The 21,496-nt window shown below is 44.2% G+C and overlaps 1 protein-coding gene across 1 annotated transcript in view; it reads left to right on the forward strand.

Annotated features, from left to right (window-relative positions):
- The first annotated feature begins 3,839 nt into the window (after window positions 1-3,839).
- LOC143301590 (uncharacterized) overlaps window positions 3,840-21,496 on the forward strand; it is a 52,337-nt gene continuing 34,680 nt past the window's right edge. The window contains exons 1-3 of the mRNA XM_076615982.1: window positions 3,840-4,218; window positions 19,858-20,054; window positions 20,951-21,080. Of these exons, the coding sequence (XP_076472097.1) occupies window positions 4,156-4,218; window positions 19,858-20,054; window positions 20,951-21,080 (390 nt within the window). The 5' untranslated portion in view covers window positions 3,840-4,155. The remainder of the gene's footprint in view (window positions 4,219-19,857; window positions 20,055-20,950; window positions 21,081-21,496) is intronic.

The following is a 21,496-nucleotide window of genomic DNA, read 5'->3' on the forward strand; positions in this document are numbered from 1 at the left end:
TTTGACGTCACTGCCCCGATGACCGTAAAAGGCAATGGGACCTATAACATTTAACTCACGTTTTGTAGGCTGCTTCACTTTATCGCCGTCTCAGTGTAATACTCTCACTTCCTCTTCTCATCTGATTATTTTCTGTTCACTATAAGATGATTTTAGACTGGTACGCATTCATTCATTTCAGCACCCACACACACACACACACACAGCACACACACACACAGCACACACACACACACAGCACACACGCACACACAGAGCACACACACACACAGCACACACACACACACACAGCACCCCCCCACACACACACACAGCACACACACAGCACCCCCCCACACACACACACACACACAGCACACACACAGACCCACCCCCCCCCACACACACACACACACAGCACCCCCCACACACACACACACGCACAGCACCCCCCTCTCCCCCACACACACAACACCCCACACACACACAGCACACACCCCCCCCCCCACACACACAGCACCCTCCCCCCCCCCCCACACACACACAGCACACACACAGCAACCCCCCCCCCCCTACACACACACATCACCCCCCACACACACACACACACACAGCACCCCCCTTACCCCCCCCCCCCCACACACACACACACTCACACAGCACCCCCCTTACCTCCCCCCCCCACACACACACAGCACCCCCCTGCCACACACACACAACACACACACACACACACACACACACACACACACACGCACACACACACGCCATGGGTGTGGACAGTGGTTGAGGCCACAGACGGAGGTTGGAGTCGGGGTGGGGCTGAAAAAAAAAAAAGAAAAAAAAAAAGATGTTCATGGTGGAGTGGTTGGGTGTGGGATAGAAAAGCCGTTAGTTATATGAACAATAAAAGGAGTTACAATAAGGTGCCTGTTACCCTGACCCCGCTCTTCCAGATTCACCCACACACAGCCACATCAGTTCCTTCTGATTCTTCCACATACATCCACATCCGAGTTCGTCCCACCACAGCTCCAGTGGCAGAGGGCTACAGGAAACTGTCAGTGCTTGGTCGCTATGACGTCACATACCATCGCTGTTATTGTATGATATACGGTTCCATAGTGCTGGAAAATGGAACTGAAGACTGGCGGTATTTTTCTGCTGCTTGTTGAATAAAACAAACAAACGATGAAAAAGTCAAGCCATGATTATTTCGAGCGCAGTAACAGCTTTTTCATTGATGGCTCCTGCCCGACTTTTTCTGAACGGGACAAGATTCCAGGTCACAGATTTAATCTATGACACCTACACTGGCATGTAGAGTTCAGGGAAAATAAGCAAACCATAACATGGCATTTAGCATAAAATTGAAATTCATAAACAAAACATAAACTGATATAAAAAAAACACACAAAAACAACAACAACAACAACAAAAAACAAACAAAAAACTGAATTCACACAAGTGAGGCAAGGGGAAAGGAAGATGTTGGCATGGCTTGACCATTTATTCACCGCTCCCCAAGCAGTGTCAGGCAGACCTGGTTCTTGCTGTCAGCGGGCAGTGCAGAACAGCGTGGTGCCACAGACACAGACAGAAGGCTGGTACCTTCCGTGTCTCTACTTCAGTCTTCAGTCTTCTGGTCCTCACCATGGGCGCCTTTCTCGACAGACTTGTGGGCGGAGGAGAAGAAAGAGAGAGAAGAATAGAGTGGACTAACAGCAAGTACCAGCTGAAACCACGGAGCGTTTCTGTGGACTACCTGAAAGATGTTCCCTCCCGCCCACTGTGACCTTTGCCAGTTCCTGAGGTGGACATCTTTCTGCCATCTGTCTTTCGTGCTCATTCGCTTTCAGCTTGAAGGTGGGACTTCTGGTCACCTCCATTCCTCACAACAACGCAGTTTGGTTTCTGACATGATGATGATAGGCACCTGTCAGTTCTGACATGATGATGATAGGCACCTGTCAGTTCTGACATGATGATGATAGGCACCTGTCAGTTCTGACATGATGATGATAGGCACCTGTCATTTCTGACATGATGATGATAGGCACCTGTCAGTTCTGACATGATGATGATAGACACCTGTCAGTTCTGACATGATGATGATAGGCACCTGTCAGTTCTGACATGATGATGATAGACACCTGTCAGTTCTGACATGATGATAGGCACCTGTCAGTTCTGACATGATGATGATAGGCACCTGTCAGTTCTGACATGATGATGATATTACACTTATCAGTTCTGACATGACGATGATAGGCACCTGTCAGTTCTGACATGATGATGATAGACACCTGTCAGTTCAGACATGATGATGATAGACACCTGTCCGTTCTGACATGATGATGATAGACACCTGTCCGTTCTGACATGATGATGATAGACACCTGTCAGTTCTGACATGATGATGATAGACACCTGTCCGTTCTGACATGATGATGATAGGCACCTGTCCGTTCTGACATGATGATGATAGACACCTGTCCGTTCTGACATGATGGTGATAGGCACCTATCCGTTCTGACATGATGATAGACACCTGTCAGTTCTGACATGATGATGATAGGCACCTGTCAGTTCTGACATGATGATAGACACCTGTCAGTTCTGACATGATGATGATAGACACCTGTCAGTTCTGACATGATGGTGATAGACACCTGTCAGTTCTGACATGATGATAGACACCTGTCCGTTCTGACATGATGATGATAGACACCTGTCAGTTCTGACATGATGATAGACACCTGTCAGTTCTGACATGATGATAGACACCTGTCCGTTCTGACATGATGATGATAGACACCTGTCCGTTCTGACATGATGATGATAGACACCTGTCCGTTCTGACATGATGATAGACACCTGTCAGTTCTGACATGATGATGATAGGCACCTGTCAGTTCTGACATGATGATGATAGACACCTGTTAGTTCTGACATGATGATGATAGACACCTGTCCATTCTGACATGATGATGATAGACACCTGTCAGTTCTGACATGATGATGATAGACACCTGTCAGTTCTGACATGATGATAGACACCTGTCAGTTCTGACATGATGATGATAGACACCTGTCCGTTCTGACATGATGATGATAGACACCTGTCAGTTCTGACATGATGATGATAGACACCTGTCAGTTCTGACATGATGATAGACACCCGTCAGTGTCTGGAGACTACAGAGTTGCTACAAACGTTACATCCGTTGGGTGGAAAGCGAGAAAAGCGAAAACGTAATCCATGTGTAGTGACGTTCCCTCTGTGTTTCGTTTCACTTGGATGACGTGTTCATAACTGGACAACATGACGACCCCGTGACTTGCACTGCAATTCGTTTCCCTTGTTCGAATTATTATCACTATTTGTTGAAAGAACAGCTAGCATCACCCAGTTGTTATGTCTTCTATTCTCCAGACAAGAGGGGTTTGCAGGACTGTTACGTCTTGGTGAGAAGATGACATATCATTGGACCTTTGTTTTCCACACTGTCTAGAACTATTAATAGCATTACATTAACGGTTTATTAAGTGTTCGCAGACCATCTGGCCCATATGAACTGGCGAAAAAGCGTATATTGTAATGATTATGTGATTGGAAAAAGATTTACTCCAAAAAGCTGGTGCACCTCTGAAAACACGTATGAAGTTCCACTGACATCGCTTCATCATACTTCACAACAGTTCTCGAAATGTCTGCATGTGGTGTGTCATGAGAGCCACGTGCCGTGGTGAGGAAGGAGCTTTGTGACGAACAGTGAGTTGTGGTGTGTGTCGTGAGAGCCACGTGCCGTGGTGAGGAAGGAGCTTTGTGACGCCCAGTGAGTTGCTGTTGAGAGCCACGTGCCGTGGTGAGGAAGGAGCTTTGTGACGAACAGTGAGTTGTGGTGTGTCGTGAGAGCCACGTGCCGTGGTGAGGAAGGAGCTTTGTGACGAACAGTGAGTTGTGGTGTGTGTCGTGAGAGCCACGTGCCGTGGTGAGGAAGGAGCTTTGTGACGAACAGTGAGTTGTGGTGTGTCGTGAGAGCCACGTGCCGTGGTGAGGAAGGAGCTTTGTGACGAACAGTGAGTTGTGGTGTGTGTCGTGAGAGCCACGTGCCGTGGTGAGGAAGGAGCTTTGTGACGAACAGTGAGTTGTGGTCAGCACTGCTCGTTGTGATGGAGGCTGTCCTGCAGATCATGCCGACTCTGCTTCTGCTGCTGCTTCTTGTGCTGACCCAGGTTTGTGCTGTGTGTGTGTGTGTGTGTGTGTGTGTGTGCATGTGTGTGTGTGTGTGCTCAGTGTGTGTGTGTGTGTGTGTCTGTGTATGTGTGTGTGCTCAGTGTGCGTGTGTGTGTGCACGTGTGCTGAGTGTGTGTGTGCGTGTGTGTGTGTGTGTGTGTGTGTGTGAGTAGAATAGAATAGATTTTATTGCCATGGAACCTTAAGGTTTATAAGACACAAGAGCAATGGTAAATGAATGAACGAATCAAAAATACACAATTAATTAATCAGTTAATGCAATAAATTGCAACAGCATTTATAATCAAATTTTCCTAATCTTGTTTGTATATATTCATCATCTGTTAGCATCACCTGACTGGGAATATTTCCTGTGTTATTCGAATTTTGAATATCTTTTAAAAACTTTTGCCTTAAAGTTTTATATTTAATACAATGATCAAGAAGATGGATTTCGTCTTCCAGAATGTTACACTTGCACAACCTGTCTTCTTGTGGAATATTCAAATATCATCCTTTCTCAGTCTTTAGGTCATGCGCTCTTATTCTGAGTTTTGTAAAAGCTTGTCTGTGTTTTGTATCTGATATATTTAAAAGATAGGTTTCAGTTTTGCACTATGCTACTATCGAATTGTAAAATTTTAGCTTTAATGTTTTTTCTCTTTTCTCTTTCCAGTGTTTGATATATTAATTTTCTAATTTTTTATATACACGTATTTCAGTCTATGTACGCTGATGTGAATTGGTTTTTCCAAATGTGATCAAGGCCTATAATTTCGAGTATCTTTCTAACAAATATCAACCATGGGGAAGTTGTATTTTCTTGTTGGTACATGGACTTACATAATTTGTTGATAAGGGAAGTTTCTGGTAATTGAATTATGTGAATCTAACTTGTAATAATTTGGCATATTATCTTTAAACTTACTGTGAATCTGCCCAGTTTACCTAACACTGGGAGCACCATAGCATTTTTGTGTACTCCCAGTATTTGCTTACAGAATTTAATGTGTAATTTGTAATGTGGAAACTTATTCGATAAGCAGTCGTCAAAAAGGTGTGCTAAATAGAAAGAATCACCCGGTTTGACTTGGTAAGGTAACCATACCGCCGCCCCATAAATCGATATTGGCGTTAGCAAAGTATCATACAGCTTAGATATGGTACCTGGATTGATGTTGATATTTTTTAATGTTCTTCGTGTTTGTGTGTTTGTGCGTTTGTGTGCTTGCGTGCGTGTGTGCGTATGCGTGCTTAGTGTGTGCTTAGTGTACTTAGTGTGTGTGCTTAGTGTGTGTGTGTGTGCTTAGTGAGTGTGTGTGTGTGTGTGTGTGTGTGTGTGTTTATGTGTGTGTGCTTAGTGTGCGTGTGTGCTTAGTGTGTGTGCTTAGTGTGCGTGTGTGCTTAGTGTGTGTGCTTAGTGTGTGTGCTTAGTGTGCGTGTGTGCTTAGTGTGTGCGTGTGCTTAGTGCGTGTGCTTAGTGCGTGTGCTTAGTGTGTGTGCTTAGTGTGTGCGTGTGCTTAGTGTGTGTGCTTAGTGTGTGTGCTTAGTGTGTGCGTGTGCTTAGTGTGTGTGCTTAGTGTGTGCGTGTGCTTAGTGTGTGTGCTTAGTGTGTGTGCTTAGTGTGTGTGTGTATGCTTAGTGCGTGTGCTTAGTGTGCGTGTGCATGTGTGTGTGTGTGTGTGTATGCTTAGTGCGTGTGCTTAGTGTGCGTGTGCTTAGTGTGTGTGTGCTTAGTGTGCGTGTGCTTAGTGTGTGCTTAGTGCGTGTGCTTAGTGTGTGTGTGTGCTTAGTGTGCGTGTGCTTAGTGTGTGCTTAGTACGTGTGCTTAGTGTGTGCTTAGTGTGTGTGCTTAGTGTGTGTGTGTGCTTAGTGTGTGTGTGCTTAGTGTGTGTGTGCTTAGTGTGTACGTGTGTGTTTATGTTTGTGCGTGTGTGTGCGTGCATGCGCGCGCGCGCGCGCGCGTGTGTGTGTGTGTGTGTCTGCGCGTGTGTGCGTGCGTGCGTGTGCGTGCGTGCGTGCGTGTGTGTGTGTGTGTGTCTGCTTAGTGCGTGCGTGCATGCGTGTGCATGTGTGTGTGTGTGTGTGTGTGTGTGTGTGTGAAAGTCCTTGTTGGTCCATGTCATACTTCCCGCCATCCATTGCCCCATTACTGTCTCCCCTCACGCTCATCGTCCTACTCTGACTCACAGTCCATTGTGCTCCTTGTCTTGCTGCTGTTCTGTGTGAGTTTATGATTGATGTACGTTTATTTCATGTATTCTTTGTTGTCACAAACTGATGCTGATGATGATCCTGTGCTCCGAAAGTTGCATTTTGTATCTTTGCTCTCTCTGTCTCTGTCTGTCTGTCTGTCTGTCTCTCTGTCTCTGTATTGCTCTCTCCCCCTCTCTATTGCCCTCCCCCCTCTCTCTCTCCCTCTGTGTGTCTTGATGGAAAAGTATGTAAACAGCATGGAAGCAGGAGCCTGTATTACAGTGATAATTTCACAGGAGGAAGGTTTTTTTGCTCTTCCCAGCTTGTCATATAGATGTACTGAACGGTTGGGTACATGTCACAAAACCTGACTCGAGTCCCATGAAATCATTTCTGATACTGTCTTGTAGGCCCACTGTAAAGTCTTGCATTGACGAGTTGTGCTTTGTATTGCTATATGTTACGGAGCACTGTTTATACTGCAGAGCTGGCTGTACGGGTGTACGTGGTTCGTTGACGGTCCATGTTCGCGTTCGCGTTTGTGTCCATGTCTGCATGAAGTGAACATTTTTCTAAATCCGTGATCGTTTTACTCATGGTTATCATTTCTCTGGGGATGAGTTGCATAAGCGATGTTAGCAGCGTTTGCATTAGAATTTTCCTTCGTCTATTCTAATACTACTGACTTAGGAAACTCCTTAACGCTAAGCAAACATAGCGCTGCGAAGCTGCTGAGATCGTTTAATTGTGCAATCCAGCTCAGTCTATGTAAGCAAGCAGCAAACCATCTGTTTGTAACGACTGCTCGGCCCAAATGTCCACGTGACCTGACAACATAAATAGCCAGGTTTTGGGCTGACCAGTTCAACAGTAAGTCTCACAGTCATCTTCGCTAATAACTTTTATCAATTGGATTCTTTGTGGCTGCTGAAGAAAACCTTTTCATGTCTTTTATGAGTGCTTCTGTTCTTCAATATTCTCCACATATTCGCTCTTTCCAGCCTTTCCCAAAGCGCACAAAAAGAAAAGTTTCACCAGTTCCAAGAACAACCCTTCACGGACACTGACACGGACATTGAATGGGTCAATGGATATGTCACAACCTTTTGTCGACTGTTATGTGCATACTTTTAACCTTTTTTTTTTTTTTTTTTTTTTTTTTTTGCACAAGCAGGCGTGGAAGCGGAAACAGATCACATGCTCAAGAGTAACCAACGACAAATTAGCGGTCTAAAGACCTATATTCATTCCTCCTGCTACACATCGGAAACGGCACTAACACGCGTGAAAAACCAGGCTGACACGTGAGCGGAAGTGACGTCTCGAGGACAGAAAAACGACAGATGAGATACCATCGTTACCTCCTCTCCTTCGCTTTCTTCGTCGTCTGCTGTTGGTGGGAAAATACTTTTCTGATGGCGCTTAACACATTACCGGGCCATTATGACTGTGTGTCGCCTTTGTGTGCAGCTGTGGATGTCTTTTGTTACTAGGCTAATAAGATATGAAAGAAACACTTAAAGTACCCACAGCCTTAATTAAAAACAACTGTAAGAGCGTGCACTGTGTACGATCAGATTTATCATGTAGCCCTGCCTCCTTTCTCGTGATTTATTGTGTGAATGTCCTCATTTGTTCATTTGTCGATGTATTAAAACAAAGGAATAAGGAGGAGGAACAGGGGGAAGAAAAGAATAATAATAATAATAATAATAATAATAATGATAGTAACAACAACAGCAATAACAATAATAACACGTAACCACCACTTAAATAATAAGCAAGAAAAACAAGAGAAAAAAACCGAGAATCAGAAAAAAAAAAAAATAAAAAAAAAAAATTCTTGCACGTGCGACCCAAATTTGGGACCCTTGCAGACAGGAAAAAAAGAAGATAATATTCGTTTCCCCACCCCGCCCCGCCCCCCGCCCCCTCGCCCCTCTCACCCCCAACCCCTCCTCCGCCACCACCTCCGAGGAGAGTAGCCAAAATTTCACACAGAAATATGTTGTGACAAAATGTAATACAATACAATACAGTACAATACAATATAATACAATACAGTACAAAACAAAAGTACCCCTTTCTGCCATCACAATGGACTGGATGAAAAGCACCCAGTTATGTCCAGTTCATTCCTACACAATCAAATCATTTTCCCCCATCCCAATGATTTTTTTTTTATGAGTCATTCATGCTTTCAAGGATTAACAAACTGGTGTTGAGTTGTTTCATCTCCCATCTCCCACAGTCCCCCCCCCCGCCCCCTTTTTTTGTGGCCTCAGTTGCATGCAGGTCATGGAGCATTCGCTCCCACCCCCCTTTTTTTTTTTAGTGCTTCACGTACCTTCTTCATTGGCCGACCCCCCCCCCCCCCCCCCCCCCCCCCCCCCCCCCTCCGACCCCCAAATTTTGTTTTCTCTCTCTTCTTTTTTTATGACTTTTTTTCTTTGTTTTTTTTTTTCACAAAGTTTTTTTTTCCCCATGAACCCTCATTTTCAGTTGGTTTTTTTCCCTATCTTCTGGTGCAACAATTGCCCCAGGGTGTCTTGCAGCATGCGATCTAGGAATGTTCAGTGACTATACATTTGTGTTTAGTGTTGCTCTGGTGTGTTGTTGCTTGCATTCTAAGCGAGTATAACACGTGATTGTTTCTGTCTGGTTTTTATAATTTTTATTTATTTATTTATTTATTAATTAATGCTCTGGTCCGTGTGAGTTGCGGTGTTAAACATTTCTTTGTTCCTGTTCTTTTCCCCGTCTTTTTCCTTCATGGACCAGTCTTTTTTAAACAGCACAGCAGGTGGTAGTAAAGTTGTGTGATTTAGCGTCTCTTCCTCTCCCGTTTCTCAGCCTTGCCGTACTGTGGTTATTTTGGCACGGGATCGAGTTTTTGACATTATTTAGTTATCGAAATGGTGTGGGTTTATTTTGGGGGTTTTTTTCGTGTTTTTTTTTTTTCCATCAAGGGCTACTTTCCTGGGGCGTCTGTCTCTCTGACGCGAGCGACACAGAATATACATTCTTCGTGTTGTGGGAAAAAAATGAAACTGCGTTGGTATCTTTGTAACTGGATCAATCGTGTATTTCCGGAGTGTAACCTTGGCAGAGCTCATTTTGGGAACGAGAGCCTTGCAAAGGGAGACTAGTGTGGATTGACGTACTGTCGTCAGGCGGCGACACTGGAAAAGGCGCTTCTGTGGGCTGCTTCCCTGTTGGAATACCCACTGAAACGACATGGCTTCGCTTTGGGGAAACCTCTGACACAACTTCAATGAATGAAAACAGGAAACTTCGGACTAGTGTTGATTATCAAGGAATAGTGAAAACGCAAAACCCTTAAAATCTAAGGAACGTACCGTCTATCCAGTGTTTATCAAGTGAATTCTCGGTATGATGCAGACGAATAATGTCATACGCATTAAAGATCAGGTCAGTCAGTGACATCGTTATTGATTTCTCAACTTCTAACGGCCATTTTCTAAAATGTGTTGTTGTCTCCTTTCCCAAACGACACGCATTTAACATGAGGTCACTCAGTGACATTCAGTTATTTCTCAACTTCTGGCAGCCATTTTAAAAACTGCTGTTGTAATCTTTCCCAGCCAAGACGGAGCAGGTTCCTGAACCAGTGATAAGTCAGTCTACGCAGGACAAGAGTTGGCTGACGACCTGCCCAAGAAGTGGACATCAGTGTGTGGCTGTGGGCACAAGGCCGCAGGGCAGTGCAGAGAACTGGGTCACAGGGACCACTTGATGGACCGTCATCTTGACCTCCTTCACCACTGTCGGCACTACGTACAGTCTGCGGACTGTCTGTCAGTGTGTCGCCAGGTTCAGGAATGGGGCCGGGGGGAAACTCGGGCATTTGTCTCGTCACTTTGTACTCTGACATGTTTTCCTGAAATGAACACGTTCTGTCTTGTCCAGACACTCTGAAATGAACACGTTCTGTCTTGACCAGACACTCTGAAATGAACACGTTCTGTCTTGTCCAGACACTCTGAAATGAACACGTTCTGTCTTGTCCAGACACTCTGAAATGAACACGTTCTGTCTTGTCTAGACACTCTGAAATGAACACGTTCTGTCTTGTCCAGACACTCTGAAATGAACACGTTCTGTCTTGTCTAGACACTCTGAAATGAACACGTTCTGTCTTGTCTTGACACTCTGAAATGAACACGTTCTGTCTTGTCTAGACACTCTGAAATGAACACGTTCTGTCTTGTCCAGACACTCTGAAATGAACACGTTCTGTCTTGACCAGACCTGAATGAACACGTTCTGTCTTGTCTAGACACTCTGAAATGAACACGTCCTGTCTTGTCCAGACACTCTGAAATGAACACGTTCTGTCTTGACCAGACACTCTGAAATGAACACGTTCTGTCTTGTCCAGACACTCTGAAATGAACACGTTTTGTCTTGTCTAGACACTCTGAAATGAACACGTTCTGTCTTGACACTACTTTTTGTTCTGCCCTCTTTCGTGTTTCATTCCAAAAGAATATCGTCTTCCCTACCCTAGCCCCCCCCCCCCCCCTCCAGTCCCCGACACAAACTCCCTTCCCCTCCTCTAACATTCACACGTCCCACCACTTTTCTGCTAATGGTCCAGAAAACTATGATGCAATATAAATGAGAACATAGAAAAAAGTACTCATGTGATGATAATGATAATAGTGATAATGATAACAGTAATGTACATTTATATAGCGCCCTACTCTCTAAGAGCTCAGGGCGCTTTACACCAAAGAAAATGATGGAAGTTAGATAAATCATTCATGACCACTCTTTCTCAACCCTCCCTCTCCCTTTCCCACTCTCCATACATCCAAAGTGAACTGACATGGGTGGTGTTGGAGAACAAAGAAGCTGAGAGTGCTTAGTGATGAGCGAAAAGCAGAAATAGAATCAGGTGCACGGATATGATGAAGAAGGTTGTTCCAGATGTGAGTAGCAGCAAAGAAGAAAGAACGTTCACCATAGGTTCTTGTATTGACACGAGGAAGTTTCAAAACGTAACAGTCAGAGGAATCGCTGTGAATTCTTGCGGGAGTGTAAACACTGATAAGGTCAGAAAGATATGTGGGTCCTGTGGAGTGGAAAGCAGACTAGCAGAGACATGCAACTTTGTATTTTATTCTCGCTTCAATGGAATAATACAGACGGATCAGGCAGCTGGAAAAATTCCTTTAGTGCTGCCGTAGCAGATTATGTGACGTCAAGTGGCAAGACAGGGCAACAAACTAGGAGGTCCTGGCGAAATGCCAGCTCACGAATATGGAGTGCATGTTGACCCAAAGCCAGCTGCGGTAGTCAGGACATGTCAGAGTAGAATTCAACAGAACCCAAAAATTACTATTGCTGTTCGGCCAGCCAAGGGATGAAAGGACGACCCTTAAAAAACACAAAGATACCTCGAAAACACCAGCCGCCGTGGCGAAGTGGTTTGCTTTGCGGACTGACGGCTGGGAGAACGCGGGTTCGAATCACAGCGGAGGTGGGTTTTTCTGCCCGTGGCCGGCTCCTACGCAGAGTTGAGTGTGCTGTGGGCTTAAATGGGGAGACTGGGACCACACAGTCGAGTGTCATCTAGTTCAATGATGCGTCTTTGGGTGTGTTGCTCTAATTACCTGACCGACACTGCAGGTGGCTGTATCTCTCGGGCCTGGTTAACGCCGGGATATCATTATGACAGGAAGCGTAGAGTACAGCCTTGTCACGCAGTCCCAAACCAAAATGGACCTCCATAGCAACATCGTCATCGTCATCCTCCTCCTCCTTCATCATCATCAATATAAACAAAACCGTCTCAAAGTCTTTAGCCTTTCATGCCCTGCTCTTATGGTGACCTCACTTTCGATACCCCTCCACTTCTGTGCTTGGGGTGAGTCCTGTCAATGTCTTCATTGTCGGCAGATTCGTGGAGGGCTGTTGTTGGAGGGACGTGGTGGCGGTCTCCGCTCTGGGAGGGGCGTTCACTCAGTCTGGCTCCGCGACTAAGCCATTATTGTTGTTAGTAGGGGGCTTAGTAGGTGGTGTCCTAAGTACGTTGAATCAGAACAGGCACCACTGAACACCAACGAAGTGACTCAGCAACAGTGCAGGGTCTCCTCTGGTGTGTGGCCTCCTCGCGACGCTGGAACTGTGACGGACGAACCCGGGTGTAGCAGTGTATGGGGGAATGTAAATGAGCGGCGTGGGAGTAATGCCACTGAAATGGTGCAAATGATGGGGCAGCAAAAAAAGAAAAAAGAAAAAAAAAGACACCTCGAAAACCAACCTGAAAAACTGTGACATCAACCTGAGAAGGGACACAGCCAGAGACTGCGACCAGTGAGACTGGTCTGTTTAGAGGGGCTGAACATCTTGGAGACAAACAGACACACCACTGTTCAGAACAAAGGGCAGGGGAGCAAACTAGGGACCTTGGCCCTGCTCTCTTTTCCACGCAGTGTGTTTTGATGGCTGTGTACATCCAGGGTACGTCTTCATTCCCAGCTGAGGACCTATTCCAACAAATGATGACGATGAAGTCTGCTTCGTCTGATCATTCGTCGTACCGACAAGAGACTCAACAGAAATATGCTAACTACTCTGTGGTCATTGATGTGCGCGCCACTCAGTGAGTGTGCGTGTCCAGCTGCACGTAGTGATACATGTTTGATATGACTCTGTGTGACTGTTGACACTGGTCACACCAGTTTTGCCATGTGGCATTAACAGTGTCCAACTGTTGTGTTTTTTTTGTTTTGTTTTTTTGTTGTTGTTTTTTTAATGTTTGAACAATATTGGGCTACGTATGGTTAAGAACGGGGTCGCAATTATTGTCGTTGTTTTCTTGTTCTCATTAATGACCCGGGATAACAACAATGTTGCGAACACATAATTATATTTTTGATAAAACACAGAGCTGCAACTGTGACATGTATTGCTGACAGTTGCGTTCACATAGACCTCTACTCCTTGTATGTAGGTGTGTGCTGAGACAATCAGACCAAAGTCGTTCACACTGAACAAAGAACAAATGAAATAAACGCGTGAACACGGACTGTGGCACACACACACAAAATCAGAATTATTGACACCTGCAAACGACGACACTACCAGCTTTGGGTTCAACTGAATACCGCAAAACTCTGGTTTTCCCTGTGCGCTTGCGTGGTCGCCATATTGCAATTGTTTTTGGTGACATCTGGCGGGCATTCTGTCCATGTGTGGATCGTTCCACGTCAAATACGCCTTTTTTCTGCTCCAGATTTCTATCGTTAGTTTCGTTTTGAGGTCTCAGCTTTAGTGTATTGACGGGTGAATGTTTTGACAGCATTTGACTCTTTACACACACACACACACTCTCTCTGTGTCTCTCTGTCTCTCTCTGTGTGTGTGTGTGTGTGTGTGTGTGTGTGTGTGTGTGTGTTTCAACATGTGTGTGTTTCAACATGTGTGTGTTTCAGCATGTACACAGTTCGTATTTAATCAGGGACTTCGATTTATCTTTTATCGTCTGACCCGAAAGACAGGCACCCACCCATACCACTGCTCAAGGTTCAGTAGAGGTGGTGACAAACATTTTACCACCATTTGGCGTTCGAACTTGACAACCCTGGCTTCCGAGAGAAGTGGTCTACCACTGGACCCGGTTTCATCCTCTTGTGTGGTGCCGTTAGTGCCAGTGCCAAAGGGCACACGTCAGTGAAAGAAACCGAAATCGCCGGCGTGTGGTACTTTGATCCCTCTTCGTTGGGATGCTGGGGGCGCTTTCGCTTTTGTGGTAAATGGTAACGTTACGCTCTGAAACAGTTTGCACAAGTATTTTCTTGTCTTTCTGTGACTCTGTCTCTGGTTCTTTCTGTCCATCAACCCTTTTCATCCTTTCTGCCACTGTCTGTGTCCTCTCTCTTTCTCCTCTGTCTGTCTGTCTGTCTGTTTGTTTCTCTGACGCCCCACATCTCTCCCTCTCTGTCTCACTGTCTTCGTTTTTGTCTCATATTCTTTTTTCCCGTCCGATAATGAGCATAAAAAAGTTCCAAGTCTCTATGCTTGATTGTGTATTTTGTTTTAGCGTCAGCACGTTTTCTTTTTCACCCAGGATGTGAACACTATCTTTTTCTATTTCTGGCCTTCTATGTAGGCACTTTTAGTAAGGCCATCTTATAGATATTATCGACGGTGCTGTGCAACTCCAGTATAAATAAATATATATATATATATATATACAGAGAGAGAGAGAGAGAGAGAGAGAGAGAGAGGCGGGGCTATATGTGTGTGTATGTGTGTATCTATAGCATATACTTTTAAAATTGTTATTTATTTACTTGCGCAGTGAAACGGTAAATGCTGCTTGATGAGCATGTACAATTTTCCCAGGTCATAAATCGGACTTTAATTTCTTTAGATGAAACTTGGAAATTTCGTTGTTTGGTTACTTGTTGACCAAGTGTTGAGACTGCTCTGAAATGGTCCACTTGGTTGATCGTGGATCATTGTTATCATTATAATTATCATTCTACAAATCAGAGACTGAGGTGTTTCTCTCCTCCCCCCTTCCCCATTCTCCCTCATCCACACCTCCAACACACACACACACAGACACACACACAAAGACATACACACAGACACGCAGACACACACACACACACACACACACACACACACACACAGACACACAGAGCGGTACAGCTCATTTGCAATTAAAATAAAAAGAGAGAATGAAAACAATATCCATGGACAGACAGACAGACAAACTAACTAAAGCGATTTTGGCATCATTAAATTTTGTTCAGTTCATATAACTGAATAGATTTGAAAAATAACTTTTCGTTACAATCGTCATGGCATACCCACTGTTCCAGCACCACACCTACCTACCTACCAGGCTGATGTTTTATACATACCTGTGGTCGGCACTTAGGGCCCAGACCAGCGCCATAGGTTTATGAGGAGGTCAGGCACTTGCCGTCAGTTCATCATAGCATGCTCCGCTTCGCCCCGTCACAATGTTTGTTTATTTTGTCTCATATTCTTTTTTTTTTTTTATCATGACGTCTTACTACAGCGCATATATATCTGCAGCGATGAAGTGACAGTGGCAGAGACACAACAGAATCATGCAGAGAAGGAAAAGAACACAGGTTGTCGTGAAGGAAAAGATCACAGGGGCACGTGGTAAAGGTTATCACAGGGGCACGTGGTAAAGGCCATGCTGTAGTTAGGGACGCCATCAACGTGTCAACAGTCAGGAAGCTGTCTACAGTTCTGCCTCCATCACCGCCGGCAAAGGACGTACGGAACACACAGGGAGACCATCATGCAGGCTGCTGAACAAACACAGTTCTGGGAACGGGGGGACGTACGGGTTCAGTGGTCTGAAGGGGTCAAGTGTTGGCATGGCAAGGGTGCGTGGGTCTGAGGACGTCTTGTTACCAGTTGTTGAAACAAACAACCATTTGTAAATATTGTGATCAGGTTGTGATACACATCACACAAACAACCATTTGTCAATACTGCTGCCAACTACTGATACACATCACAAAAAACATTTATCAACACTGATACCAGTTACTGAAACACATCACCAAAAAAAAAAAAAATTTGTCAATACTGTTATCTGATACTTATACACATCACAAAAACACATTTTTCAATATCAAGTTAGCAATTATTGAAACACATCACACGAAAACATTTTTCAGTACTGATACCAATTATTGAAACACATCACACACACAAAAAACACCAAAACAAAAAAAACTAACACATCTGTCAATACTGTTACCAGTTATTGATACACATCACACAACCGTCTGCCAATACTAATACCAGCTGTTGATACACATCATCAAACAAACCATTTTGTCACATTCACCAATTTTGTTAATACACATCATTCAAACAACATTGTCAGCACTGCACCATTGTTAGAACACATCACAAAAACAACCATTGTCACACTGTCCAGACCACGCCATAGTTAGAGGTACACATCATTCAAACGACCATTGTCACCGTCACATGTTTCATCCAATTCTGTTTTTGATACACATCATTCAAACAACCATTGTCAGCACTGTCACCAGCTGTTGATACACAATCAGATTGCAGACAGAAACAAACACATTGTCAGCACTGTCACCAGCTGTTGATACACATCATCAAGGCAATGCCATTGGACCCATCACTGTCAGCACTGTCACCAGTTGTTGATACACATCATTCAAACAACCATTGTCAGCACTGTCACCAGCTGTTGATACACATCATTCAAACAACCATTGTCAGCACTGTCACCAGCTGTTGATACACATCATTCAAACAACCATTGTCAGCACTGTCACCAGCTGTTGATACACATCATTCAAACAACCATTGTCAGCACTGTCACCAGCTGTTGATACACATCATTCAAACAACCATTGTCAGCACTGTCACCAGTTGTTGATACACATCATTCAAACAACCATTGTCAGCACTGTCACCAGTTGTTGATACACATCATTCAAACAATCATTGTCAGCACTGTCACCAGCTGTTGATACACATCATTCAAACAACCATTGTCAGCACTGTCACCAGTTGTTGATACACATCATTCAAACAATCATTGTCAGCACTGTCACCAGTTGTTGATACACATCATTCAAACAACAATTGTCAGCACTGTCACCAGTTGTTGATACACATCATTCAAACAACCATTGTCAGCACTGTCACCAGCTGTTGATACACATCATTCAAACAACCATTGTCAGCACTGTCACCAGCTGTTGATACACATCATTCAAACAACCATTGTCAGCACTGTCACCAGCTGTTGATACACATCATTCAAACAACCATTGTCAGCACTGTCACCAGCTGTTGATACACATCATTCAAACAACCATTGTCAGCACTGTCACCAGTTGTTGATACACATCATTCAAACAACCATTGTCAGCACTGTCACCAGTTGTTGATACACATCATTCAAACAACCATTGTCAGCACTGTCACCAGTTGTTGATACACATCATTCAAACAACCATTGTCAGCACTGTCACCAGCTGTTGATACACATCATTCAAACAATCATTGTCAGCACTGTCACCAGTTGTTGATACACATCATTCAAACAACCATTGTCAGCACTGTCACCAGTTGTTGATACACATCATTCAAACAACCATTGTCAGCACTGTCACCAGTTGATACACATCATTCAAACAATCATTGTCAGCACTGTCACCAGTTGTTGATACACATCATTCAAACAATCATTGTCAGCACTGTCACCAGTTGATAGACATCATTCAAACAACCATTGTCAGCACTGTCACCAGTTGATACACATCATTCAAACAACCATTGTCAGCACTGTCACCAGTTGTTGATACACATCATTCAAACAACCATTGTCAGCACTGTCACCAGTTGATACACATCATTCAAACAACCATTGTCAGCACTGTCACCAGTTGATACACATCATTCAAACAACCATTGTCAGCACTGTCACCAGCTGTTGATACACATCATTCAAACAACCATTGTCAGCACTGTCACCAGTTGTTGATACACATCATTCAAACAATCATTGTCAGCACTGTCACCAGTTGTTGATACACATCATTCAAACAACCATTGTCAGCACTGTCACCAGTTGTTGATACACATCATTCAAACAACCATTGTCAGCACTGTCACCAGCTGTTGATACACATCATTTAAACAACCATTGTCAGCACTGTCACCAGCTGTTGATACACATCATTCAAACAACCATTGTCAGCACTGACACCAGCTGTTGATACACATCATTCAAACAACCATTGTCAGCACTGTCACCAGTTGTTGATACACATCATTCAAACAACCATTGTCAGCACTGTCACCAGTTGTTATACACATCATTCAAACAATCATTGTCAGCACTGTCACCAGTTGTTATACACATAATTCAAACAACCATTGTCAGCACTGTCACCAGTTGTTGATACACATCATTCAAACAACCATTGTCAGCACTGTCACCAGTTGATACACATCATTCAAACAATCATTGTCAGCACTGTCACCAGTTGTTGATACACATCATTCAAACAACCATTGTCAGCACTGTCACCAGTTGATAGACATCATTCAAACAACCATTGTCAGCACTGTCACCAGTTGATACAAACGACCCAGTGTCCACCGTTGCATCAGGGTTTCCTTTCATCTTTTCTTTCTTTGGTGCCAGAGTCTCGGAACTCTGTCAAAGAGTGCAGTTGATGTGAAGTGAATGTAGACTGGGGTGACTGCACTTTGAACTGGCATCATTGTTTCCGGGTGAGCGTGAAGTCACTTCGTTCAGGACTACTGCTGGGTATGGAAATGTTCGGTTCAGTATTGTTATGTGGTAACGGTACAGTGCAGTATCACTGGGTACGTACTGTAGTTCCCCCCCCCCCAAGCCCCCCCCACACACACCCCTATTATTATCTTGTTCCCCAAAGCTATTTCGGTTCATTCTGTTGTGAAGTTAGGGAAGTCATTTTTCATTTCCATCAGTACTGACCCTTTACTAGTGTCAGCCTGAAACAAATGCTACGCACAGCTCAGACCATCTGGATAATGTATGAAGACCATGCGTGTTTTGCAAGTCCTTTCCTTTCACAGATCGAGTAGTCTCACAACTTTCTTCTCGGGGGAGAAACTGCCAGAAGAATTGGCCGATTCTTTTGAAACCGCTCCGAAATGACTGGTACAACACAGAACTCGCCTGATAAAAAAAAAAAAATCTCTTCCGGCACTTGACCTGAAAAGATGAGGTGGACAGCTCACGTGGTGAAATGATGGCAAGACATCGTCACCCTCACGTTGTGACGTCGTGCCAGTTATGGACTGGTGTATGTTTCAGTTTCAGTTTCAGTAGCTCAAGGAGGCGTCACTGCGTTCGGACAAAACCATATACGCTACACCACATCTGCCAAGCAGATGCCTGACCAGCAGCGTAACCCAACGCGCTTAGTCAGGCCTTGAGAAAAAACAAAACAAAAAACAAAAAAACACACACACACACACAAAAAACCAACAAAAAAAAAAACACGGGGGAATAAATAATAGATAAGCTTGCATAAATAAATAAATAAATAATTATAATATAGAAAAAGGTAGTGTATGGCATTGTCAAACTGTGCAAAAGGACACACATACAGCAGAGTTTCATAAAGTCTTTTCCCTTGTGACTAGAAGGAAAGAGCACGTGTGTGTGTGTGTGTGTGTGTGTGTGTGTGTGTGTGTGTGTGTGTGAACGTATTCTGAGTAATATTATATTGACTCCATTTGATTAGAATGAAATGCAGGTAGCTGGTCGTTACTAATAAGTACAACCGATAGAAAACTGAAATAAAAAGAGAAAAACATTAGTGAGACTCTGTGTGTGTGTGTGTGTGTGTGTGTGTGTGTGTACACAGCCGGAGCAGCAGGCGGAGGGGGGCGGGGTGATCGAGACACGCTTCATTGACTTCAAAAACGAAGAAGGGAGACGCTTCGACGGCAAGTGCTGTGACGAGAGTGGGGGAGGGTGGGGGTGGTTCTCCTCCTCCTCCAGCGATGACTGCACCTCTCCCTGCGACCACAGCTTCACCATCTGTCTGGGCAACGTCACTGAGTACGTCACTTGAGTTTCATTTTACTACGTGGACTGAAAATGACGTAGGTGAATTGGGCTTTTTTTTTTTTAGTTTAGTTTTTCAACTAAACGTCATTTTCAATATTTGTAACGTGTTTTAAATTTTCCTAACGTGAGTAGTAAGTCTGTCTATCTATCCCTGTCTCTCTCCACGTGTACAGATCATTCAGACATGCCCATGACATGTATAGATCACTCAGACATGACCATGATGTGTACAGATCACTGAGATATGACCATGACATACACAGATCACTCAGACATGACCATGACATACACAGATCACTCAGACATGACCATGACATGTACAGATCACTCAGAGATGACAGATGACCATGACGTGTACATATCATTCAGACATGACCATGACTTTTACAGATCACTCAGGAATGATCATGACGTGTACAGATCATTCAGACATGACCATGACATTTTCAGATCACTCAGACCTACCATGACGTGTATAGATCACTCAGACATGACCATGACGTGTGCAGACCATTTAGACATGACCAATATATATATATATATATATATATATATATATATATATATATATAAAACAAAACAAAGCAAAACGTAGACATATTAGTAATACCTGCATAGCGCATGTCCTCGTTCAGAGACCAAGCTTTAAACGCTTTACAAAGACGGGGTCGTTGGCTGCCTGCCTGGTTGCAGTCGACTGATAGCTGCCTTTGGGAGCTCATCATTCGTTTCCTATGTCATTCAAGTCAGGCTTTATTCACGCACACATACATATATCAGAGTGTTTTTTCTTCAAAATTTTTGCAAGGGGCAAACCTTTTTTCTGTGTTGCCATGGATTCATTTACGTGCGCAAAGTGCATGCAACACACGGGACATCGGTTACAGATCCAGCAGCATGGCGTCCTGTGAGTTCGGCAGGGAGCAGTCCAAGCCGGTGCAGAAGAATGACATCGCCTTCAACGGCAACATCGGCAACCTCCCCAACCCCCTGCACTTCCGGTTCCAGCGATGGCCGGTAAGGTCCTTTGTTTTGTTCATCCCTCTTGGACTGTCTTCTGTGCTGTTCGTTGACAGTTGTGTACATCCAGGATACCCAACACCGACCGTCCTGAAACCCTCTTGGCCGAGAGAGCGGGGATGTAACTTGGGCAAGACATTATCCACTATAATCTAATTCTAGCCCAGATACATGGGATAGCAGTTGCCTCCTCTGCTGTTCTGAGTTGGACCCGACTGACTATCATACATACATCCAGGATGGGTCTTCACTTTTAGCTGAGGACTCACTCCAACAAAAGATGAAGATGAAGTCTGTTCATTCAACGCGTTGACGAGACTCCAACAGGAAATCTTTATCATAGTGCCATTTGTTGTTGATATTCATTACCATGTCTTCCCCATCTCGATGTTTATTTTTAGCTCTTGTGCTAA

Source organism: Babylonia areolata, chromosome 27 (genome assembly GCF_041734735.1).
Source record: "Babylonia areolata isolate BAREFJ2019XMU chromosome 27, ASM4173473v1, whole genome shotgun sequence".
NCBI classification, from domain to species: Eukaryota; Metazoa; Mollusca; class Gastropoda; order Neogastropoda; family Buccinidae; genus Babylonia; species Babylonia areolata.